The sequence below is a fragment of the Perna viridis genome, chromosome 1, assembly GCF_037379345.1.
Source record: "Perna viridis isolate PV_CMFRI_1.1 ecotype Kerala chromosome 1, ASM3737934v1, whole genome shotgun sequence".
NCBI classification, from domain to species: Eukaryota; Metazoa; Mollusca; class Bivalvia; order Mytilida; family Mytilidae; genus Perna; species Perna viridis.
The window spans coordinates 2,854,749-2,877,872 of record NC_142445.1 but is presented as its reverse complement, the minus strand read 5'-3'; the positions used below and the strand labels follow the sequence as shown (position 1 = coordinate 2,877,872).

At 35.0% G+C, this 23,124-nt stretch overlaps 2 protein-coding genes across 2 annotated transcripts; both read left to right on the top strand.

Annotated features, from left to right (window-relative positions):
* Positions 1-4,562: 4,562 nt before the first annotated feature.
* LOC148626858 (uncharacterized) lies at positions 4,563-19,486 on the top strand. The gene is made up of 2 exons (XM_088564659.1): positions 4,563-18,843; positions 19,349-19,486. The coding sequence occupies exons 1-2, from the start codon at positions 4,563-4,565 to the stop codon at positions 19,396-19,398; spliced, it is 14,331 nt and encodes a 4,776-aa protein (XP_088420785.1). The 3' UTR covers positions 19,399-19,486.
* A 405-nt stretch (positions 19,487-19,891) lies between these two features.
* LOC148626857 (uncharacterized) lies at positions 19,892-23,028 on the top strand. The gene has a single exon (XM_088550566.1). It carries the CDS (start codon positions 19,920-19,922, stop codon positions 22,944-22,946), a length of 3,027 nt encoding a protein of 1,008 aa, XP_088406692.1. The 5' UTR covers positions 19,892-19,919; the 3' UTR covers positions 22,947-23,028.
* Positions 23,029-23,124: the final 96 nt, after the last annotated feature.

Genomic DNA, 23,124 nt, shown 5'->3' with positions numbered 1-23,124 from the left:
ATTGACTTGTTGATAATATATGACTGGTGAAAAGTGCTTTCTACATGTATGATGAACAGGAAACGACAAATGTAGATCGTGCCGTTTGCTTGACAGATTTGTAAAACGATGATTTCTTTGGATGGAAAAGTTGTGAAAAGTTCTTATATTGGTGGTAAACTGTGGTGCCCTGATGATATTTCGTGGTTTAAAATTGGATAACGCATTTTAATTTTATGGTATGTGTTTCTAGTTTCCTAAAAAGTAAAAATTATTTTCCTCCGAAGTCGCATATAGAAGCGATCCCCTCAAACTTAAAATTTTACTTGAAGACACAACACACGTACATTATTAAGTAAACAAAAAGGATCAAACGTTGTAATGTAGAACGTACATGTACAGTCCTATAACTTAATTCTTGATTTCAATCATCGTAAGTCAATCGTATCTTAAAATCATTCAAGATTAGAGTAGAATATGATAATAGCTAATGAAGGATTCTTACTTGCTCACAAGATGACAAGTTATGATTTTGCCATTTTTTGGAATAGGTTCCATGCAAATTTCATGCTAAGACGCTATATATATGTTATATTCCGAGCACATGACAATCAGAAAGCTAGTTAAAATTCGTCACAAGGTTTTGTTATAGGCACCACGTTTATAAGTGAAGAAGGGCCAGATCGTATGGTCTTTTTGAAAAAAAAAACGAGTTTCAAGTTCTGTGGTTTTTAACTCATCCATTCATTGAAAAAAAATTATAATCTGACATCAAATCCAAGTATACACCCCTCTCCCGCAAGATAAAAATGGTCGGTGTCTTTATTAGTAAACTAAATATATTATTTAGAAGTTAATTTTGAACTAGCATTTTTTTTTAAAACTGCATCAACATACATATAGCACAGGCATTTCTTTCCATCAATGATTTGGATGTATTATCCACATATACCCTGTGAAGATTTTTTCCCTGGGTACATGTACAAATATATACGTGTGGATAGTGATAGAAACAAGTGCATGCGACGCGTACTTATAATTCATTCATCATTTAACAAATATGATGGGTAATTGAAAATGATTATTTCTAGTTCCCTAGTACTTCTTAAATATTAAACATAGTACATGTACGCTGCAACAACTGACAAGTATTCAGACTTACATGTAGTAAATTTCTCTATTTCCTTTATATTATATTTATTTTATGTTTTCTATGTCTTCCGTAATAGAGATTTTCCTATCTATTATCTTGGTAGCATTTATATGTAGCTATACTTGTACATGTACGTATTCATGATATACACATATATATTTATAGTAACTGTTACCTACTTTAACTAATTATACATGTGTATACTATTGTTATTAATACAGTCAGTATTACTATATAATGTAGTTGTTATTTTACAGATAAGTGTCATCGAACAGCTTATGTCAGATGGGATGTTGATACCTAGATGAACAGCAATAGAAGGAACATATTTATCAAATATGTGAAGAATTCAAGAACTGTATAGAACAAAAAATGTTTAAAGAAACGAAATAAATTCAATATTTATTTTTCACACTGTTACTACTATGATTCCCGCTATGATCTGTTTCAGAGTTGTATCAAACTTCAATGTTGTGTTAATACTTGCTTAAATTGTTGAGGGTTCTACCTTTACGGTCGTATCAAACTGCAACCCGGGAAGCTTTACATTCCTTGTTGAATTAGAATTGGTTAATATTAGGTTGCATCATACTTGGAATAAGGATGAAAGAGTAATCAAGGGAACCAAGGTTATAGTGGTAATCTAAAGAATGTAATCCAGGGACAAAGACCAGACATGGAAAGCAGACATACACAACAAAGAAAATAATAGTAACTAAAATCATACATACAAAGTAACAAAAGCAAATGAGCAACTCGGACTCCACTAAAAACTGGGAGCATGGACCAGGTGCACTGGTAGGGTAAGCGTCCTCTGCTTTTCTAGAAACACCCACCGAGTTGCTTATAAAAAGTCAGTCCGGGGTAGACAAACGAGGAAAGGAAAACTATGACCCACTGAATAAAGCAGTTTTCATGGTGCAGATGGATACACCATAACGATCCACGAGTTCATGATGACGACCATAGAACTTCTGTAGTGATGACTTCAATCTTGTAGCAACATAACCCTGTTCCAGAAGCCTATTTGAAACTTACAGAAATTTTCATTGTGGGTATTATAGTATTTATACATGTACATAGATTAGATTCAATAATTTTGATGAAAAAGAGGTGTGAGATGCATGCTTTCAGCCTTACGGAAAGATTCAAACACCAGATTAGGTTGATCTTAATAACATTTTATAACAGGGTAAAGAAAGGTTTGTATTGATTTCGGGGTTTTGTAGGGATGTCGCGTAGTCTACTGACCAACCAAAATTATGTCACTCAGCACTAACACAGACACCTTAAAATCAAATTTTCAGATTTTTCGCGAATACAACTCTTAGTAAATAGAGTGAAAAGTGTACTAAAATAATATTTGATTAAATATCACTGATAGATGTATAATTGTAAAAATCACTTTTGGTATAAACCATGCACTTTTCCGACATACACGTACATGTAACCTTGAACTTAATTGTTGACAGGTTTATTGACGGAATTATACAGGTAAATTTAAATAAATGTATGCCATGTGTACATCAGCAAGCCTTCGATGTCCCGACTCACTCAAAATTTTTCCTTTATAATAATTACAGCTAGAAAAAATCCCAAATTTGGCATGATGGTAGTACACATTTGACAGACTTGTGTATTTTTTTCCTGATTTTTTTTTTGTGATGAAACACAAAGGGTGATCCAGTTTTGATTAAAAGTACCCCCACTCAAAATCATTTCAATTAAAGATCGAGGCTTTATTTTAGTATTATTTGATACTGTTTTTTGTTGATATTTAATGTTTACTAAGAGTATTCCTAACTTAAATTGAAAATAATAACTTTTTTTTGTCTAAAAGTAACTTTTGAGGTCATTAGAAAAGGCAATAAACAACAGGATTCACTTTTCCGCCTCAACTAAACGAGAGCGCGAGTTCTATTGTTCTCGTCGCGTTAGGTTTCTGCCTGATATTATAGGTTTACAAGTAACATTCTGGTTAGTCTAAAGAGCCAAATACTAAACTTAGTTGGGGAAACAAATTTGATATATTACTGGCAACTTGTACTCTTTTTTTATTTTTAGGAATTTTGTTGGCTAGTACATGGCATCTGGATTAAAAAAAAAACCAAAAGGAGCAACATATGGTCCATTCATGAAAGATTCGGAAAAGCCCACAGACAATGCCAAAAATATTGCTGAAACAAATCATGCCACACAATACAATGGGTCGACAGCTACTGGGTTGAATGGAAGTGACAATGCGACAAGAAATAATTTAGACCACACAAATAAGTTTGCAGGAATGAATAACAGTTCAAACATTAAAACTGATAAAACAAAACAGTTAGCGGAGTATGACAGGATAAATACGGAAACAAATCCAGTTTCTGAAAAGAATTTGGAAATATCAGATGAGATAGACGAGACAAAAAACATCAAAGACGCAACAAATGAGATACATTTGGAACCAAACATTGAGTACGGGTCAAACGATACACATGTAACTACCAGTCAACCGAATGAGTTAATATTTAATACGAGGGATTCAAATGAGGAAAACATTATATCTGTGCCTGTTAATGAGAAAAATGTTCCGGTTACAACCAATGAAGTAACTGAAAATGACATTAAACGTGAAACAATTATTGACACAGAGGACGCAACTGGAATGAATCCTGAGACAAAATATACAACTGACAAAATAAATGAAGGTATTGACACCGGGGAAGCCAAATATGAAAGAGAAAATATTGACGATGTGTCAAAATACAGCACAGAATTCGTTGACGGTATTTTAACAGAGGCAATGGAAAATCTAGAATCTACAGAATTTTTAAAGTTCAAACAAGAGGACGCAGTGGATAACGATTTAGGCTTAAATCGGTCAGTAGCAGAGAACACATTTAACGGAAGTGAGCATTCAGAATCAGTTTCCATTGAAAGCAATTTTAATGACGATATTGAAAAGACAGTAAATTATGAACAAATTGAAGAAATATCACATGCTAGTAAAGATATCGTAGCCTTGATCTACAAGGATTCAATAAAGAAACTTTACCCAGATTCATCCAAAGACGGCAAATACAGTGCTGTAGACGCTAACACGGAATACACCAAAACATATATGTCTGAAAATTTAGAGGCATTTGCATTTAAAACAGAAACAGATGATTCAATTTACCCAAATGAAACTGAAGAGACCTTGATAGAAATAAAATTAATACCAGAATCAAAGAATACAGATGCTACCTTCGAAGAGCTTTCAACTAAAACAACACAAGGCGAGACACTTTCATATAGAACAAACATTTCAGCGGAACCTTTAACAAAATCTGCTGATGAACTTTTTTCCGTGACCAAGAGTACCAGGGATTTTTTAACGGAAACAAAGAGAACTAAAGAATCAAGTGAAACAAGGAACGCTGCCCATACATCAACAGAAACAAACATGACTGACGGATCCTCAACAGAAACAAAGGGTATTGCAGAATCTTTAACAGAAACAAAGGATTCAACAGACACGAAGAGGACTACGGAATCTTCAACAGTAGAAAAGGGTACTAAAGACCCTTCAAATAATACAAAGGCTACTGAAAAACCATCAACAGAAACAAAGGGTACTAAAGAATCATCTACTGAAACAAAGTGTAGTGACGAATCCAAAATAGGAACAAAGGATACTAACGAATCCTTAACAGAAACAAAATATACTGAAAAATCAACAGATGAAACAAATGGTATTTACAAATCCTTAATAGAAGCAAAGGGTCCTGACGAATCCGCTGAAAAATCTTCAACAGAAACAAAGGTTACTAAAGAAGTGACATCTGAAACAAAGGTTCTTGAAACATCCTCAACATATACGAAGATTACTGACGATTTCGTAACAGAAACAAACGGTACTGATGAATCTCAAACTGAAACAAAAGGTATCTACGAACCTTCAAAAGATATAAAGGGAATTTACGAACCCTCAATAGATACAAAGGGTGTAGTAGAACTCATAACTGAAACAAAGAGTAGGGACGAATCTTCAAGAGAGGAAAGTGGAACTGAAAAACCGCTTATAGAAACGACAGCTACTGTAACACCTTCAATAGAAACAAAGGGTCCTGACGAATACGCCACAGAGGAAAGGGAAACTGCAAAATCTCCAATAGAAATGAAAGCTACTAAAAAAACAGAAACAAAGGGCACTAAAAAATCCTCAATAAAAACAATTAGCACTGACGAATCTTTAAAAGAAACAACGAGCACTAATGAATCAGCAACTGAAAAAAAGAGTACTGACAAACCCTCAATAGACATAAAAGGTACTGACGAATGCTTAAAAGAAACAAAGAAAACTGGAGAATCCTCTTCGAAAGAAACAAAGGGAACTGAGAAAACGTCAACAGAATCAAACAGTACTGACGACTCTACAACTGAAACAATATGTATTAACGAACCCTCAATAGATACAAAGGGTCCTCTAGAATTCTCAACAGAAACAAGGTGTACTGACGAATCTATAAGAGACATAAAGAGCACTGACAAATCTTCAAAACAAACAAAGGGAACTGAAAAATCTTCAACAGAAACAAAGAGTAAAAAAAAGAGTACTGAAGAATCAACAACAGTAAGAATGCCTATAGAAACAGAGGGTCCTGTCGACTCTGCAACAGAGGAAAAGGGATCTGAAGAACCTTCAATAGAAACGAATAGTACTAAAAAACAGTCAATGGAAACAAATTGTTCTGAAGAATCTTCAATAGAAACAAAAGGTACTGATGAATTCTCAAGAGAAACAATCACTACTGAAGAATCATCAACTGAGACAAGTGGGATTGACAAATCCTCAATCGAATTAAAGGGTCCTGACGAATCCCCAACAGAAACAAAGAGTACTGACATATCTTTGACAGAGACAAAGGAATCTTCTCCAGTAAAAAGGGTTACTGAAGACATTCCAACAGAAACAAAGAGTACTGATCAATCAACAATTGAAACAAAGGGTCTTGACGAATCTTCAACAGAAACAAAGCGGAATGAAGAGTTTTCAGCAATAGGAAAAGGTACTGAAGACTCTCAAACAGAAACAAAGAGTACTGAAGTATTAACAGCAGAAATAACCCCTATAGAAACAGAGGGTCTTGCCGACTCTGCAAGAAAGAACAGGGGATCTGAAAAAATTTCAAAAGAAATGAGTACTACCGAAAAACTGTCAATGGAAACAAATGATACTGAAGAATCTTCAATAGGAACAGAAGCTACTGATGAATTCTCAACAGAAACAATACGTTGTGAAAAATCAACAATTGAAACAAAAGGAATTTACGAATCTTCAACAGAAACAAAACGGAATGAAGAATCTTCAACAATAGGAAAAGGTATTGTAAACTCTCAAACAGAACCAAAGAGTACTGAAGAATTAACAACAGAACAAACCCCTATAGAGGAATCTTCATCAATAGAAAAAGGTACTGAAGACACTCAAACAGAAACAAAGAGTACTGAAGAATCAATAACAGAAAGAATCCCTATAGAAACAGTGTGTCTTGCCGACTCTGCAGAAGAGGAAATGGGATCTGGAAAACCTTCAATAGAAACGAGTACTACCGAAAAACTGTCAATGGAAACAAATGGTACTGAAGAATCTTCAATAGAAACAGAAGGTACTGATGAATTCTCAACAGAAACGATAAGTAGTAAAGAATCAACAAATGAAACAAGTGGGATTGACAAATCCTCCATGGAATTAAAGGGTCCTGACGAATCCGCAACAGAAACAAAGAGTACTCAAGACATTTTAACGGAAATAAATCGGACTGAGGAATCTTCAACAGTAGAAAGGGTTACTGAAGACATTCCAACGGAAACAAAGAATACTGACGAATCTTCAATAGAATCAAAGGAAACCAAAATACAATCAACAGAAACAAAGCGTTCTGAAGAATCCTCAAAAGAAACAAATGGAATTGACGAATGCTTAACCGAAACAAAGGGCAGTGACGAATCAAAAACCGAAGGAACCCCAATAGAAACAAAGGGTCCCAACAAATCTGCAATAGAGGAAAGAGGTTTTAAAAAACTTTCAAGAGAATCAACGGCTATTGCGGATTCTTCAATAGAAACAAAAAGTAGGAACAAGTCCTCGACAGTTACAAAGAGTTGTGAAGAAACAACAACTGGTACAAGTTGGATTGACAAATCCGCAACAGAATTAAAAGGTATTGATGAATCTGCAACAGAAAGAAAGAGAATAGACGAATCTTCAACAGAAATAAAGGGAACTGGCGGCTTCTCAAAACAAACGAAAAGAACTGAAAAACCTTCAGCAGAAACAAAGAATACTGACGAATCTTTCACAGAAACAAAGCTGACTGAGAAATCTTCAACAGCAGAAAGGATCACTGAAAACATTCCAACAGAAACAAAGAATACTGATGAATTTTTCACAGAAACAAAGCTGACTGAGAAATCTTCAACAGTAGAAAGGATCACTGAAAACATTCCAAAAGAAAGAAAGAGTACTGACCAATCTTCAAACAAAACAAAGGAAACCAAAATACATTCAACAGAAACAATGGGTTCTGACGAATCCTCAAAAGAAACAAAGGGTATTGACGATTCAAAAACCGACGGTATCCCAATAGAAACAAAGAGTACTGACAAATCAACAATTGAAACAAAAGGAATTTACGAATCTTCAACAGAAGCAAAGCGGAATGAAGAATCTTCAGCAATAGGAAAAGGTATTGAAAACTCTCAAACAGAAACAAAGAGTACTGAAGAAACAACAACAGAACAAACCCCTATAGAGGAGTATTCTTCAATAGGAAAAGATACTGAAGACGCTCAAACAGAAACAAAGAGTACTGAAGAATCAATAACAGAAAGAATCCCTATAGAAACAGAGTGTCCTGCCGACTCTGCAGTAGAGGAAACGGGATCTGGAAAACCTTCAATAGAAACGAATACTACTGAAAAACAGTCAATGGACACAAATTGTTCTGAAGAATCTTCATTAGAAACAAAAGGTACTGATGAATTTTCAAAAGAAACAATGAGTAGTGAAGAATCAAGAAATGAATTAATTGGAATTGACAAATCCTCCATGGAATTAAAGGGTCCTGACGAATCCGCAACAGAAACAAAGAGAACTCAAGACACTTTAACGGAAATAAAGCGGATTGAGAAATCGTCAACAGTAGAAAGGGTTACTGAAGACATTCCAACGGAAACAAAGAATACTGACGAATCTTCAAAAGAAATAAAGGAAACCAAAATACATTCAACAGAAACAATGCGCTTTGAAGAATTCTCAAAAGAAGCAAATAGAATTGACGAATGCTTAACCGAAACAAAGGGTAATGATGAATCAGAAACCGACAGTATCCCAATAGAAACAAAGAGTACTGACAAATCAACAATTGAAACAAAAGGAATTTATGAATCGTCAACAGAAACAAAGCGGAATGAAGAATCTTCAGCAATAGGAAAAGGTATTGAAAACTCTCAAACAGAACCAAAGAGTACTGAAGAATTAACAATAGAACAAACCCCTATAGAGGAATCTTCATCAATAGGAAATGGTACTGAAGACACTCAAACAGAAACAAAGAGTACTGAAGAATCAATAACAGAAAGAATCCCTATAGAAACAGAGTGTCCTGTCGACTATGCAGTAGAGGAAACGGGATCTGGAAAACCTTCAATAGAAACGAATACTACTGAAAAACAGTCAATGGAAACAAATTGTTCTGACGAATCTTCATTAGAAACAGAAGGTACAGATGAATTCCCAACAGAAACGATAAGTAGTAAAGAATCAACAAATGAAACAAGTGGGATTGACAAATCCTCCATGGAATTAAAGGGTCCTGACGAATCCGCAAAAGAAACAAAGAGTACTCAAGACATTTTAACGGAAATAAATTGGACTGAGGAATCTTCAACAGTAGAAAGGGTTACTGAAGACATTCCAACGGAAACAAAGAATACTGACGAATCTTCAATAGAATCAAAGGAAACCAAAATACAATCAACAGAAACAAAGCGTTCTGAAGAATCCTCAAAAGAAACAAATGGAATTGACGAATGCTTAACCGAAACAAAGGGCAGTGACGAATCAAAAACCGAAGGAACCCCAATAGAAATAAAGGGTCCCAACAAATCTGCAATAGAGGAAAGAGGTTCTAAAAAACCTTCAAGAGAATCAACGGCTATTGCGGGTTCTTCAACAGAAACAAAAGGTAGTAACAAGTCCTCGACAGTTACAAAGAGTTGTGAAGAAACAACAACTGGTTCAAGTCGGATTGACAAATCCGCAACAGAATTAAAAGGTATTGATGAATCTGCAACAGAAAGAAAGAGTATAGACGAATCTTCAACAGAAATAAAGGGAACTGGCGACTTCTCAAAACAAACGAAAAGAACTGAAAAACCTTCAGCAGAAACAAAGAATACTGACGAATCTTTCACAGAAACAAAGCTGACTGAGAAATCTTCAACAGCAGAAAGGATCACTGAAAACATTCCAACAGAAACAAAGAATACTGATGAATTTTTCACAGAAACAAAGCTGACTGAGAAATCTTCAACAGTAGAAAGGATCACTGAAAACATTCCAAAAGAAAGAAAGAGTACTGACCAATCTTCAAAAAAAACAAAGGAAACCAAAATACATTCAACAGAAACAATGGGTTCTGACGAATCCTCAAAAGAAACAAAGGGTATTGACGATTCAAAAACCGACGGTATCCCAATAGAAACAAAGAGTACTGACAAATCAACAATTGAAACAAAAGGAATTTACGAATCTTCAACAGAAGCAAAGCGGAATGAAGAATCTTCAGCAATAGGAAAAGGTATTGAAAACTCTCAAACAGAAACAAAGAGTACTGAAGAAACAACAACAGAACAAACCCCTATAGATGAGTATTCTTCAATAGGAAAAGATACTGAAGACGCTCAAACAGAAACAAAGAGTACTGAAGAATCAATAACAGAAAGAATCCCTATAGAAACAGAGTGTCCTGCCGACTCTGCAGTAGAGGAAATGGGATCTGGAAAACCTTCAATAGAAACGAATACTACTGAAAAACAGTCAATGGACACAAATTGTTCTGAAGAATCTTCATTAGAAACAAAAGGTACTGATGAATTTTCAAAAGAAACAATGAGTAGTGAAGAATCAACAAATGAATTAATTGGAATTGACAAATCCTCCATGGAATTAAAGGGTCCTGACGAATCCGCAACAGAAACAAAGGGAACTCAAGACACTTTAACGGAAATAAAGCGGATTGAGAAATCGTCAACAGTAGAATGGGTTACTGAAGACATTCCAACGGAAACAAAGAATACTGACGAATCTTCAAAAGAAATAAAGGAAACCAAAATACATTCAACAGAAACAATGCGCTTTGAAGAATCCTCAAAAGAAGCAAATAGAATTGACGAATGCTTAACCGAAACAAAGGGTAATGATGAATCAGAAACCGACAGTATCCCAATAGAAACAAAGAGTACTGACAAATCAACAATTGAAACAAAAGGAATTTATGAATCGTCAACAGAAACAAAGCGGAATGAAGAATCTTCAGCAATAGGAAAAGGTATTGAAAACTCTCAAACAGAACCAAAGAGTACTGAAGAATTAACAATAGAACAAACCCCTATAGAGGAATCTTCATCAATAGGAAATGGTACTGAAGACACTCAAACAGAAACAAAGAGTACTGAAGAATCAATAACAGAAAGAATCCCTATAGAAACAGAGTGTCCTGTCGACTATGCAGTAGAGGAAACGGGATCTGGAAAACCTTCAATAGAAACGAATACTACTGAAAAACAGTCAATGGAAACAAATTGTTCTGACGAATCTTCATTAGAAACAGAAGGTACAGATGAATTCTCAACAGAAACGATAAGTAGTAAAGAATCAACAAATGAAACAAGTGGGATTGACAAATCCTCCATGGAATTAAAGGGTCCTGACGAATCCGCAAAAGAAACAAAGAGTACTCAAGACATTTTAACGGAAATAAATCGGACTGAGGAATCTTTAACAGTAGAAAGGGTTACTGAAGACATTCCAACGGAAACAAAGAATACTGACGAATCTTCAATAGAATCAAAGGAAACCAAAATACAATCAACAGAAACAAAGCGTTCTGAAGAATCCTCAAAAGAAACAAATGGAATTGACGAATGCTTAACCGAAACAAAGGGCAGTGACGAATCAAAAACCGAAGGAACCCCAATAGAAACAAAGGGTCCCAACAAATCTGCAATAGAGGAAAGAGGTTCTAAAAAACCTTCAAGAGAATCAACGGCTATTGCGGGTTCTTCAACAGAAACAAAAGGTAGTAACAAGTCCTCGACAGTTACAAAGAGTTGTGAAGAAACAACAACTGGTACAAGTTGGATTGACAAATCCGCAACAGAATTAAAAGGTATTGATGAATCTGCAACAGAAAGAAAGAGTATAGACGAATCTTCAACAGAAATAAAGGGAACTGGCGACTTCTCAAAACAAACGAAAAGAACTGAAAAACCTTCAGCAGAAACAAAGAATACTGACGAATCTTTCACAGAAACAAAGCTGACTGAGAAATCTTCAACAGCAGAAAGGATCACTGAAAACATTCCAACAGAAACAAAGAATACTGATGAATTTTTCACAGAAACAAAGCTGACTGAGAAATCTTCAACAGTAGAAAGGATCACTGAAAACATTCCAAAAGAAAGAAAGAGTACTGACCAATCTTCAAAAAAAACAAAGGAAACCAAAATACATTCAACAGAAACAATGGGTTCTGACGAATCCTCAAAAGAAACAAAGGGTATTGACGATTCAAAAACCGACGGTATCCCAATAGAAACAAAGAGTACTGACAAATCAACAATTGAAACAAAAGGAATTTACGAATCTTCAACAGAAGCAAAGCGGAATGAAGAATCTTCAGCAATAGGAAAAGGTATTGAAAACTCTCAAACAGAAACAAAGAGTACTGAAGAAACAACAACAGAACAAACCCCTATAGAGGAGTATTCTTCAATAGGAAAAGTTACTGAAGACGCTCAAACAGAAACAAAGAGTACTGAAGAATCAATAACAGAAAGAATCCCTATAGAAACAGAGTGTCCTGCCGACTCTGCAGTAGAGGAAACGGGATCTGGAAAACCTTCAATAGAAACGAATACTACTGAAAAACAGTCAATGGACACAAATTGTTCTGAAGAATCTTCATTAGAAACAAAAGGTACTGATGAATTTTCAAAAGAAACAATGAGTAGTGAAGAATCAACAAATGGATTAATTGGAATTGACAAATCCTCCATGGAATTAAAGGGTCCTGACGAATCCGCAACAGAAACAAAGAGAACTCAAGACACTTTAACGGAAATAAAGCGGATTGAGAAATCGTCAACAGTAGAAAGGGTTACTGAAGACATTCCAACGGAAACAAAGAATACTGACGAATCTTCAAAAGAAATAAAGGAAACCAAAATACATTCAACAGAAACAATGCGCTTTGAAGAATCCTCAAAAGAAGCAAATAGAATTGACGAATGCTTAACCGAAACAAAGGGTAATGATGAATCAGAAACCGACAGTATCCCAATAGAAACAAAGAGTACTGACAAATCAACAATTGAAACAAAAGGAATTTATGAATCGTCAACAGAAACAAAGCGGAATGAAGAATCTTCAGCAATAGGAAAAGGTATTGAAAACTCTCAAACAGAAACAAAGAGTACTGAAGAGTTAACAATAGAACAAACCTCTATAGAGGAATCTTCATCAATAGGAAATGGTACTGAAGACACTCAAACAGAAACAAAGAGTACTGAAGAATCAATAACAGAAAGAATCCCTATAGAAACAGAGTGTCCTGTCGACTATGCAGTAGAGGAAACGGGATCTGGAAAACCTTCAATAGAAACGAATACTACTGAAAAACAGTCAATGGAAACAAATTGTTCTGACGAATCTTCATTAGAAACAGAAGGTACAGATGAATTCTCAACAGAAACGATAAGTAGTAAAGAATCAACAAATGAAACAAGTGGGATTGACAAATCCTCCATGGAATTAAAGGGTCCTGACGAATCCCCAAAAGAAACAAAGAGTACTCAAGACATTTTAACGGAAATAAATCGGACTGAGGAATCTTCAACAGTAGAAAGGGTTACTGAAGACATTCCAACGGAAACAAAGAATACTGACGAATCTTCAATAGAATCAAAGGAAACCAAAATACAATCAACAGAAACAAAGCGTTCTGAAGAATCCTCAAAAGAAACAAATGGAATTGACGAATGCTTAACCGAAACAAAGGGCAGTGATGAATCAAAAACCGAAGGAACCCCAATAGAAACAAAGGGTCCCAACAAATCTGCAATAGAGAAAAGAGGTTTTAAAAAACCTTCAAGAGAATCAACGGCTATTGCGGATTCTTCAATAGAAACAAAAAGTAGGAACAAGTCCTCGACAGTTACAAGGAGTTGTGAAGAAACAACAACTGGTACAAGTTGGATTGACAAATCCGCAACAGAATTAAAAGGTATTGATGAATCTGCAACAGAAACAAAGAGTACTGAAGAATCAATAACAGAAAGAATTCCTATAGAAACAGTGTGTCCTGCCGACTCTGCAGTAGAGGAAATGGGATCTGGAAAACCTTCAATAGAAACGAATACTACTGAAAAACAGTCAATGGAAACAAATTGTTCTGACGAATCTTCATTGGAAACAGAAGGTACAGATGAATTCTCAACAGAAACAATAAGTAGTGAAGAATCAACAAATGAAACAAGTGGGATTGACAAATCCTCCATGGAATTAAAGGGTCCTGACGAATCCGCAACAGAAACAAAGAGTACTCAAGACATTTTAACGGAAATAAAGCGGACTGAGGAATCTTCAACAGTAGAAAGGGTTACTGAAGACATTCCAACAGAAACAAAGAATACTGACGAATCTTCAATAGAAACAAAGGAAACCAAAATACAATCAACAGAAACAAAGCGTTCTGAAGAATCCTCAAAAGAAACAAATGGAATTGACGAATGCTTAACCGAAACAAAGGGCAGTGACGAATCAAAAACCGAAGGAACCCCAATAGAAACAAAGGGTCCCAACAAATCTGCAATAGAGGAAAGAGGTTCTAAAAAACCTTCAAGAGAATCAACGGCTATTGCGGGTTCTTCAACAGAAACAAAAGGTAGTAACAAGTCCTCGACAGTTACAAAGAGTTGTGAAGAAACAACAACTGGTACAAGTTGGATTGACAAATCCGCAACAGAATTAAAAGGTATTGATGAATCTGCAACAGAAAGAAAGAGTATAGACGAATCTTCAACAGAAATAAAGGGAACTGGCGACTTCTCAAAACAAACGAAAAGAACTGAAAAACCTTCAGCAGAAACAAAGAATACTGACGAATCTTTCACAGAAACAAAGCTGACTGAGAAATCTTCAACAGCAGAAAGGATCACTGAAAACATTCCAACAGAAACAAAGAATACTGATGAATTTTTCACAGAAACAAAGCTGACTGAGAAATCTTCAACAGTAGAAAGGATCACTGAAAACATTCCAAAAGAAAGAAAGAGTACTGACCAATCTTCAAAAAAAACAAAGGAAACCAAAATACATTCAACAGAAACAATGGGTTCTGACGAATCCTCAAAAGAAACAAAGGGTATTGACGATTCAAAAATCGACGGTATCCCAATAGAAACAAAGAGTACTGACAAATCAACAATTGAAACAAAAGGAATTTACGAATCTTCAACAGAAGCAAAGCGGAATGAAGAATCTTCAGCAATAGGAAAAGGTATTGAAAACTCTCAAACAGAAACAAAGAGTACTGAAGAAACAACAACAGAACAAACCCCTATAGAGGAGTATTCTTCAATAGGAAAAGATACTGAAGACGCTCAAACAGAAACAAAGAGTACTGAAGAATCAATAACAGAAAGAATCCCTATAGAAACAGAGTGTCCTGCCGACTCTGCAGTAGAGGAAACGGGATCTGAAAAACCTTCAATAGAAACGAATACTACTGAAAAACAGTCAATGGACACAAATTGTTCTGAAGAATCTTCATTAGAAACAAAAGGTACTGATGAATTTTCAAAAGAAACAATGAGTAGTGAAGAATCAAGAAATGAATTAATTGGAATTGACAAATCCTCCATGGAATTAAAGGGTCCTGACGAATCCGCAAGAGAAACAATGAGTACTCAAGACACTTTAACGGAAATAAAGCGGATTGAGAAATCGTCAACAGTAGAAAGGGTTACTGAAGACATTCCAACGGAAACAAAGAATACTGACGAATCTTCAAAAGAAATAAAGGAAACCAAAATACATTCAACAGAAACAATGCGCTTTGAAGAATCCTCAAAAGAAGCAAATAGAATTGACGAATGCTTAACCGAAACAAAGGGCAGTGATGAATCAAAAACCGAAGGAACCCCAATAGAAACAAAGGATCCCAACAAATCTGCAATAGAGGAAAGAGGTTCTAAAAAACCTTCAAGAGAATCAAAGGCTACTGAGGATTCTTCAATAGAAACGAAAGGTAGTAACAAGTCCTCGACAGTTACAAAGAGTTGTGAAGAAACAACAACTGGAACAAGTTGGATTGACAAATCCGCAACAGAATTAAAAGGTATTGACGAATATGCAAGAGAAAGAAAGAGTATAGACGAATCTTCAACAGAAATAAAGGGAACTGGCGAATCCTCAAAACGAACAAACAGAACTGAAAAACCTTCAGCAGAAACAAAGAATACTGACGAATCTTTCACAGAAACAAAGCTGACTAAAAAATCTTCAACAGTAGAAAGGATCACTGAAAACATTCCAACAGAAACAAAGAGTACTGAAGAATCAACAATTAAAACAAAGGGTATTGACGAATCCCCAACAGAAAAAAAGCTGGAAAAAGAATCAACTGCAAAGAGAACCCTTATAGAAATAGAGAGTCTTGTAACAGAGGAAAGGGCATCCGAAAAATCTTCATTAGCATTGAATACTACTGACAAATTTTCAGTCGAAACATATGGTATTAAAGAATCTTCTGTAGATACAAAAGGTACTGATGAATTCTCAACAGAAACAATGAGTAGTGAAGAATCAACAACTGAGACAAGTGGGATTTACAAATCCTCCATAGAGTTAAAATGTTCTGACAACAAAGAAACAAAGAGTACCGATAAATCTTTAACAAATCGGACAAAGGCATCTTCAACATTAGAAAGGGTTACTGAAGAAATTCCAACAGAAATAAAGAGCACTGAAGAATCATCAAAAGAAACAGAGGGAACTGAAAGACTTTCAACAGAAACGAAGGCTACTGAAAAACCTTCAACAGAAACCAAGAGTACTGAAGATTCCTCAATAGAACTAATGGTAACCGACGAATCATCAATAGAAACAAAGAGTACTGAAGAATCTGCGACAGAAACAAATGGTTTTGAAGAAGCCTTAACAGAAATAAAAGGTATTGACGAATATTTAACAGAAACAGAGAATTCTGAGAAACTTTCATTAGTAAAAAAGGGCACTGAAGACTTTTCAACAGATGTTAAGAGTACTGACAAATCTACAAAAGGAAGAAAGGGAACTGGAAAACCTTCGACAGAAACGAAGGCTTCTGAAAACTTTTCAACAAAAGTAAAGGATCCAGAAGAATACTCGACAGAAGCAACAAGTACGGACGAATCTTCACCAAAAACAAAGGAAACCGTGGAACGATTAGCAGTAACAAAAGTTATTATGGGACTTTTATCTGAAACAAATACCACCCAGGAAGCCGTATTTATAAGACAAACTTCCGAGGAACCTTTAACTGAAATTGGAAGAGCTACTGAAAAACCATCTTGTGAAACTAAAACTTTTGAGGGACCTTCAATTGAAACAAAAAATAATACAAAATCCTCATCACCAATAAAGACTGACAGGGAACCTCCAACACTGACAAAGTATACCGAAAAATCGTCAGCTGACAATACTGATGAAAATCTTTTAATTAAAATAAAACCTTCCCACGAAACAAAAACCTCTGGAGATTCTTCAACTGAAACACAAAATGTCGAGAACAATTCATCTGTAAAGCAAAATGTCGAGAACCATTCATCAGGAACACAGAATGTTGAGAACCGTTCATCTGTAATAGAGAATGTCGAGAACCATTCATCTGGATTACAGAATGTCGAGAACCATTCATCTGGATTACAGAATGTCGAGAACCGTTCATCTGGAACAAAACATATCGGGAAGTCTTTAACTGTAGCAAAAACTAATGAAGAACCTTCAAATGAATCAAAGAATAGCGAAGAACTTTCAGCTGATACAGAAACAGAGCAAATTAAGGCGACTGAAGATTCTTCAAATGAACAAAAGACTACCGATGATACTTCAGTTAAAACAGAGATTGGCAAAGAACCTTCACTAAAATCATTGACTATCGAAGATATACCAATCGAAACCGATATCACAGAACAATCTTCATATTTGGCAAATACTCCTGAAGATTTACTTGAAACGATAACTACCAAAGAATCCTTAATTGAAATCACGACTACCAAAGATGTTTCAAATAAAGAAACTACCAACGAAACGTCAGTTGAAAAAGAGAATCACGAAGAACACTTACAAGAGACAAAGCCTCTCGAGGCGGGATTAACTGACACTTATATCCCTAAGGAACCTTCAACTGTAACACAGACTTCTAAAGAAGTGTTAGCTACTACCAGAACTATCGAGGTAAACACTACTGAAAATACATCACCTGATGTAAAAATATCCCGGAAACCTTCAACTCGAGTAATAGAATTTTCAACAGAAGTAAAGTCAGCAGAAGAATCCTGTGATGAATCTTTAACACGTACAAAGTACTCAAAGGAACCACGGACTGAAGCTAAGTATGATAAGGGGCCTTTGACGGAAACTAATTATGAATTTAAATATCACTTAGAGGATATTGGTAACAATAAACCTGATAGAGATGACTTAGTTAACAGACAAGACGATAAGGTATCCACAAAGGACGACACAGAATATAAAGGGGAGACCAATACCAACCAGTCACTGAGAAATGGGAACAAAAGGTCATTGCCTACAATGGAAAGACAAGATGCTTATGAAGAAATACATGTAGAAGGTGATGTTGTATCTGAAAAGAAAATCTTTACACATGATGAGGCAAAGCTGAACAGGTCTATCTCAGGAAAACATAACTCCTATGAATTCTTCTCAAAAGCAAAAGTGCAACTACAAATGTCTGAGAACAAAGAAAATCAATCGCATAAAGATTGTCATATAACAGACATTTCGTTCGGAACAACAGATGTTGCTTATCAGGGAAAAAAGAGGGAACTACCTTCTCTTTCAACGCGATATTCCCCAAGCCATAGAAAATCACCAGATGGAGTTAGGTCTAATGAAACATCAAGTTTATATAGGCTAACTAGTGCTGACAGCAACAGTTTACAACAAAGGAAATCACCAGAGAGACTTCGAGCAATGAGTGCAGGATCGCGACCGACCTCTGGTGGAAGATACAGACCATTTAGTGCCGAAAAATTGGGAGGCTCTCCATTGCTTCTCAAGACATTTTTTCCATTAACAGGAAAAAGAAGACTATCGGGACAATCGAATACTCACAGTGCAGCTGTTGATGAAGTTCAGTCAGATGTTTCGGATGCCGATGATTACAACATGAACGGTGAGTATCACATTAGTCACGATACAGCATTTATGTAGTTATTAATTTCAAGCTTTAAAGGTAAACGAATAAGTTGTTATGGGACCATGTAAAACTGCAAATGTCGTAAGAAGAAATAGCCACTTAGCCATTTTTTATTTCAATTAAACAAAACTCTCAATCAGAATGTCATTAAAATTGAGTACCTTTTTAGAATGGAGCCATTCCATTTTATTCATAGATCAATAAGGAACATTTTTCTACTCTTCTAAAGTCATTAAGGCATAAATTGCAAAAAGAAGGCTTGGGAAAAAATTTGTAAAAGTTATCCTATGCATATTTCAGGCAAAGTCTTTAAGGAACATTAATCTCTGTCAGATATGCACTTTGCCTCGATTGAGTACTTGATCAAACCTTGTGTTTCAATGTAGTTATTCGCGAAGTTTCTATATGATATTATATATAAAAAAGTATTTTAATGTCCAAAAATAACAGTTAACAGGATGAATTTCATTTTTATTTACAGAAAACAGATATACAGCACACAGTGATATGGCGAGTTTTACTAAGAGTTAATGTTTTATATGAATTAAACTTTTCCCAAGATATATCACATTTTACATGCTAGAATTTTTTATTCAACAACCCAATCTCTGAATGTACGAACAAAATAAAAATGAATCCAAATACTACCGAAAAATCAGAACCTACAATAAGGTCTAATCGATATTTATATAAAGACTAAACTATTAATTCCTGGTAAGACAGCTTTGAAGCTATCATGTCGCTGAGTTCTATATCAGGACCTAAATGCAGGTTTTAAGTTTTGATTTGAAGTAGAAAACGTCTTCACGTTCACGTTTTAATTACTTGAGAAATCATTGTTTAATAGTATATCAGCTTTTTACTTTTGTCATATTTACTTATTATTCCGTACTTGTATCTAAAGTAAAAAATACATCCTGTTATTTTAAACAGCTTTTTAATTTTTAATTAGCACGTACTGCTATTATTATATCTTCCTTGAACTTTTAACTTTACCTCAATTTTTTTTTGAAATACAGAAAAAGTCCCAATTGGAGGAGCAAAAAGTTAACATGAAGTTTCTAGACAGTTTGGATGATATGCCCACAATAGTAGAAGTTAATTCAAACTTAAATGATGTCAAGGTATTATTATTAGAGGAAAGACGAGATCAACAAGACCTTCGTGAAAGTTTATCAAATCAATTATCCGCACATTTGTACGAAAACAAACAATTACAACTTCAGCAATGTGAATTGAACAGACAATACCAAGATGACATTCAACGACAAATTGGAATATTAAGAAAAGCATTAGACAGCAATGTACTTATCATAGAACAAATAAAAGAGGAGAATGCAAAGATGGCAGACTTAGTGAAGAAAACTTCTGCCAGTAAATACATTGAGTCAACTGAAGACGGTAAAGAAGTAAGACAAACCGTGTTTGAGGGAAGCCAATCATTCCATGATCTGGCAACTAAAATAGATAGGATTGGAGAGTTACTTATTCTGAGAACTGGTGACATTGAACGGCGTTGTAAGGAAGTTGGAACCATGAGACAGTGGGTTGATACCCTAGAGAAACGCGTAGGTGATATACAGAGCACTAGAGCCGTCAACAAAGAAGACATCATACAAACTGTCAGAGAAATGAATGGGATTATTGAACGTGAATACGATCGCATTGCTAAATATGAAACGCCACAAAAAAATGACACACAGGAGGACATATTGTTAAAGATCAGTACCGCTATAGATCACATACAAAGCCACCTTGCAGAAACAAAATATACGAAAGATTTAGAAAATGCCATCATAAGTAACGAAGACAGAGCCTATGTTAAAATCAATAAACACATTATTGAAATGCGTGAAGTGATTGATAAGTCCATTGTCAATAGATTAGATAAACTTGACATTTCAGACATTCTAAAAGATATTAAAAGACAAATGCAAAGTCAACTAGATGACAACACCGCACAGAATAAGATACAGTTTCATGCACTGAGAAGTCATCTTGATAGTATTGCTCATGCAGTAAAGTCTACAGTTTCCAGTGACAGACATGTTAATGCAGACCCAGATACTTTATTTTCTAGTCAATTAAATAAGCTTCAACTGTTTTTGGAAAAAAATCACGAGTCACATGACAAGATGGTTGAAAGTAATGTCAAACAAGAGGCACGAACGGTCGATCTCTATCAACGAATAAACGAAAACATGAAGTCATGGCACCACGAACTGAATGACCTAAGGATACATATTGAGAATGATTCTATATTACATGCTCACAATAATACCCCATTAGAGGCCGGCTCATTACAAAAATTATTTACAGAAAACAATACGAAAACATTAGATTTTAAACAAGAATGTTTAATGTTAAAAGACCAAATATTTGAGGTACAGAAGGCACTTAAAACCGACGAATCTATTCGCCAAAAAGAAATGAAAAACCTTGAAAAATGCTTAACTGATCAACAAAAAGAGATATTTCAATTAAAAGTCACAATAAACCATGGTCTCGAACAGAACAAGAAACAAGACATCCCAGAAAGGTTAGACGAAATTAAATCGTCCATTTCTATTAGCACACAACTAATGGAAGAACAGTTACGTATGGCAAATGATGCCGAAAAGATGAAACAACAAACATCAATGGAATTTAACCAAAATCAGTCAAACATGCAAAATGACGTTACTGAAAGAAAGACATTTAAGAAATTAAGTGACGAAGATCTACGGCAGTTTATTATTAACTTACACAATGAAACTAGAAATACACAGAATCAACAGTTAAAGATAATAGCTGATCGATTAGACGAAACTCAATTCGATAGATCAGTAAAGAAAACAGATGAAATGGGAAACGAAGAGACTCTTAAGTTTACAGGAATCACACATAAACTGGAAGTAAATTTTCAAGATATCAAGGATACACTATTTGAAATACTTCATAAACAAACGGCTTTAAACGAATTAACTAAATCAATAGCAGAAATAGAGAAAGAGAAAACAAACAGTAAAGAAATACAGATAATTGAGGAGAAAGAGGCAAACGAAAAATTCCAAATGAAAATGCTTCAGCATCACCAAGAACTTAATGCAGAAATCCGACGCCTACAAGATGTGTCACTTGACGAGAGATCAAAGCATGAACTATTGGTTGACAATTTACAAAAAGAATCAAAAATACAGAAACAATACAACGACGATTTGAAGCACACTATTCTAAATCGTCAATCAGAGGTAGTAGGAACATTAGAGGATACAAAACAAAAAAGTATTAAGCAGACACAGCAAAGCCAGCAAATATTTGATGCTGTTACAGACGTTAAAGTCAAAATTCAACATATTTCAGAAGCTTTGGATAACAAACAACATTTTTTCAGTAAAAACACAACAATTGATTACAAAATAAACGACAAACACCAAGAAGAACTACGTTTACTAAGGGAAGAATTGGCTGCAGGAAGAGTGATGCAAGAGAAACAAAGAGATGACATTGAAAAAATAAGAATGAAATTTGGTGAACTTAAACAGAGTATTGATTTGACAAGAAACATACAAGAGGACTTTAAAGAGCACGAAAAAACTTATCACGATGAACAACGCCAGCTTCAGCGAAACTTCTTACAGGAACAGCGAGATCAATATGGAACTTTAATCAAAACATTCAGAGCAGAGGGAAAACAAAGCAAGAAAAAATTATCAGAACTCAATGAAAGTATAAATACCATCGTACATATAAAAAAAACTAAAGGCTTTCTTCCTTTATTTTCTCCGAGAGAAAAGATCCATGATGAATCGCCGCGACAAGATGGCGGGAAACAAATTACCCCGAAAGGGAAAGTTTTCCTTCCCCCAATCAGTAGATCTCATAAAGAGCGAGACGCAGTCGGTGTAAAGAAGAGGAAGAAAAGGCCGATTACAAACAAAGAAAAAGATTTAGTCATTACTAGCAAATTAAAAGGTCAAAAGAAGATCAAAGAAACCAAAACGGATGTTGGCACAAAAATTAGAATGAAGCAAAGACGGGAAAAGAAAGAAACCTCCCAAAAGACAAGAGACACTACAAACACTTACATTTTTGTTTAAATAATTCATAGCGAAGCAATCTTTACTTGCATTCTTTTTCAGATTACCAGCACTAATGCTATTAAAATTTTCTTCATAAAAAGTTTTAGAATTGTATTGAAGGAGACATTAACCTTAGTTTTGTATGATTCATGATTCGCATGTAGAAAACAATTTTAATCACCATTAATGATCGAAT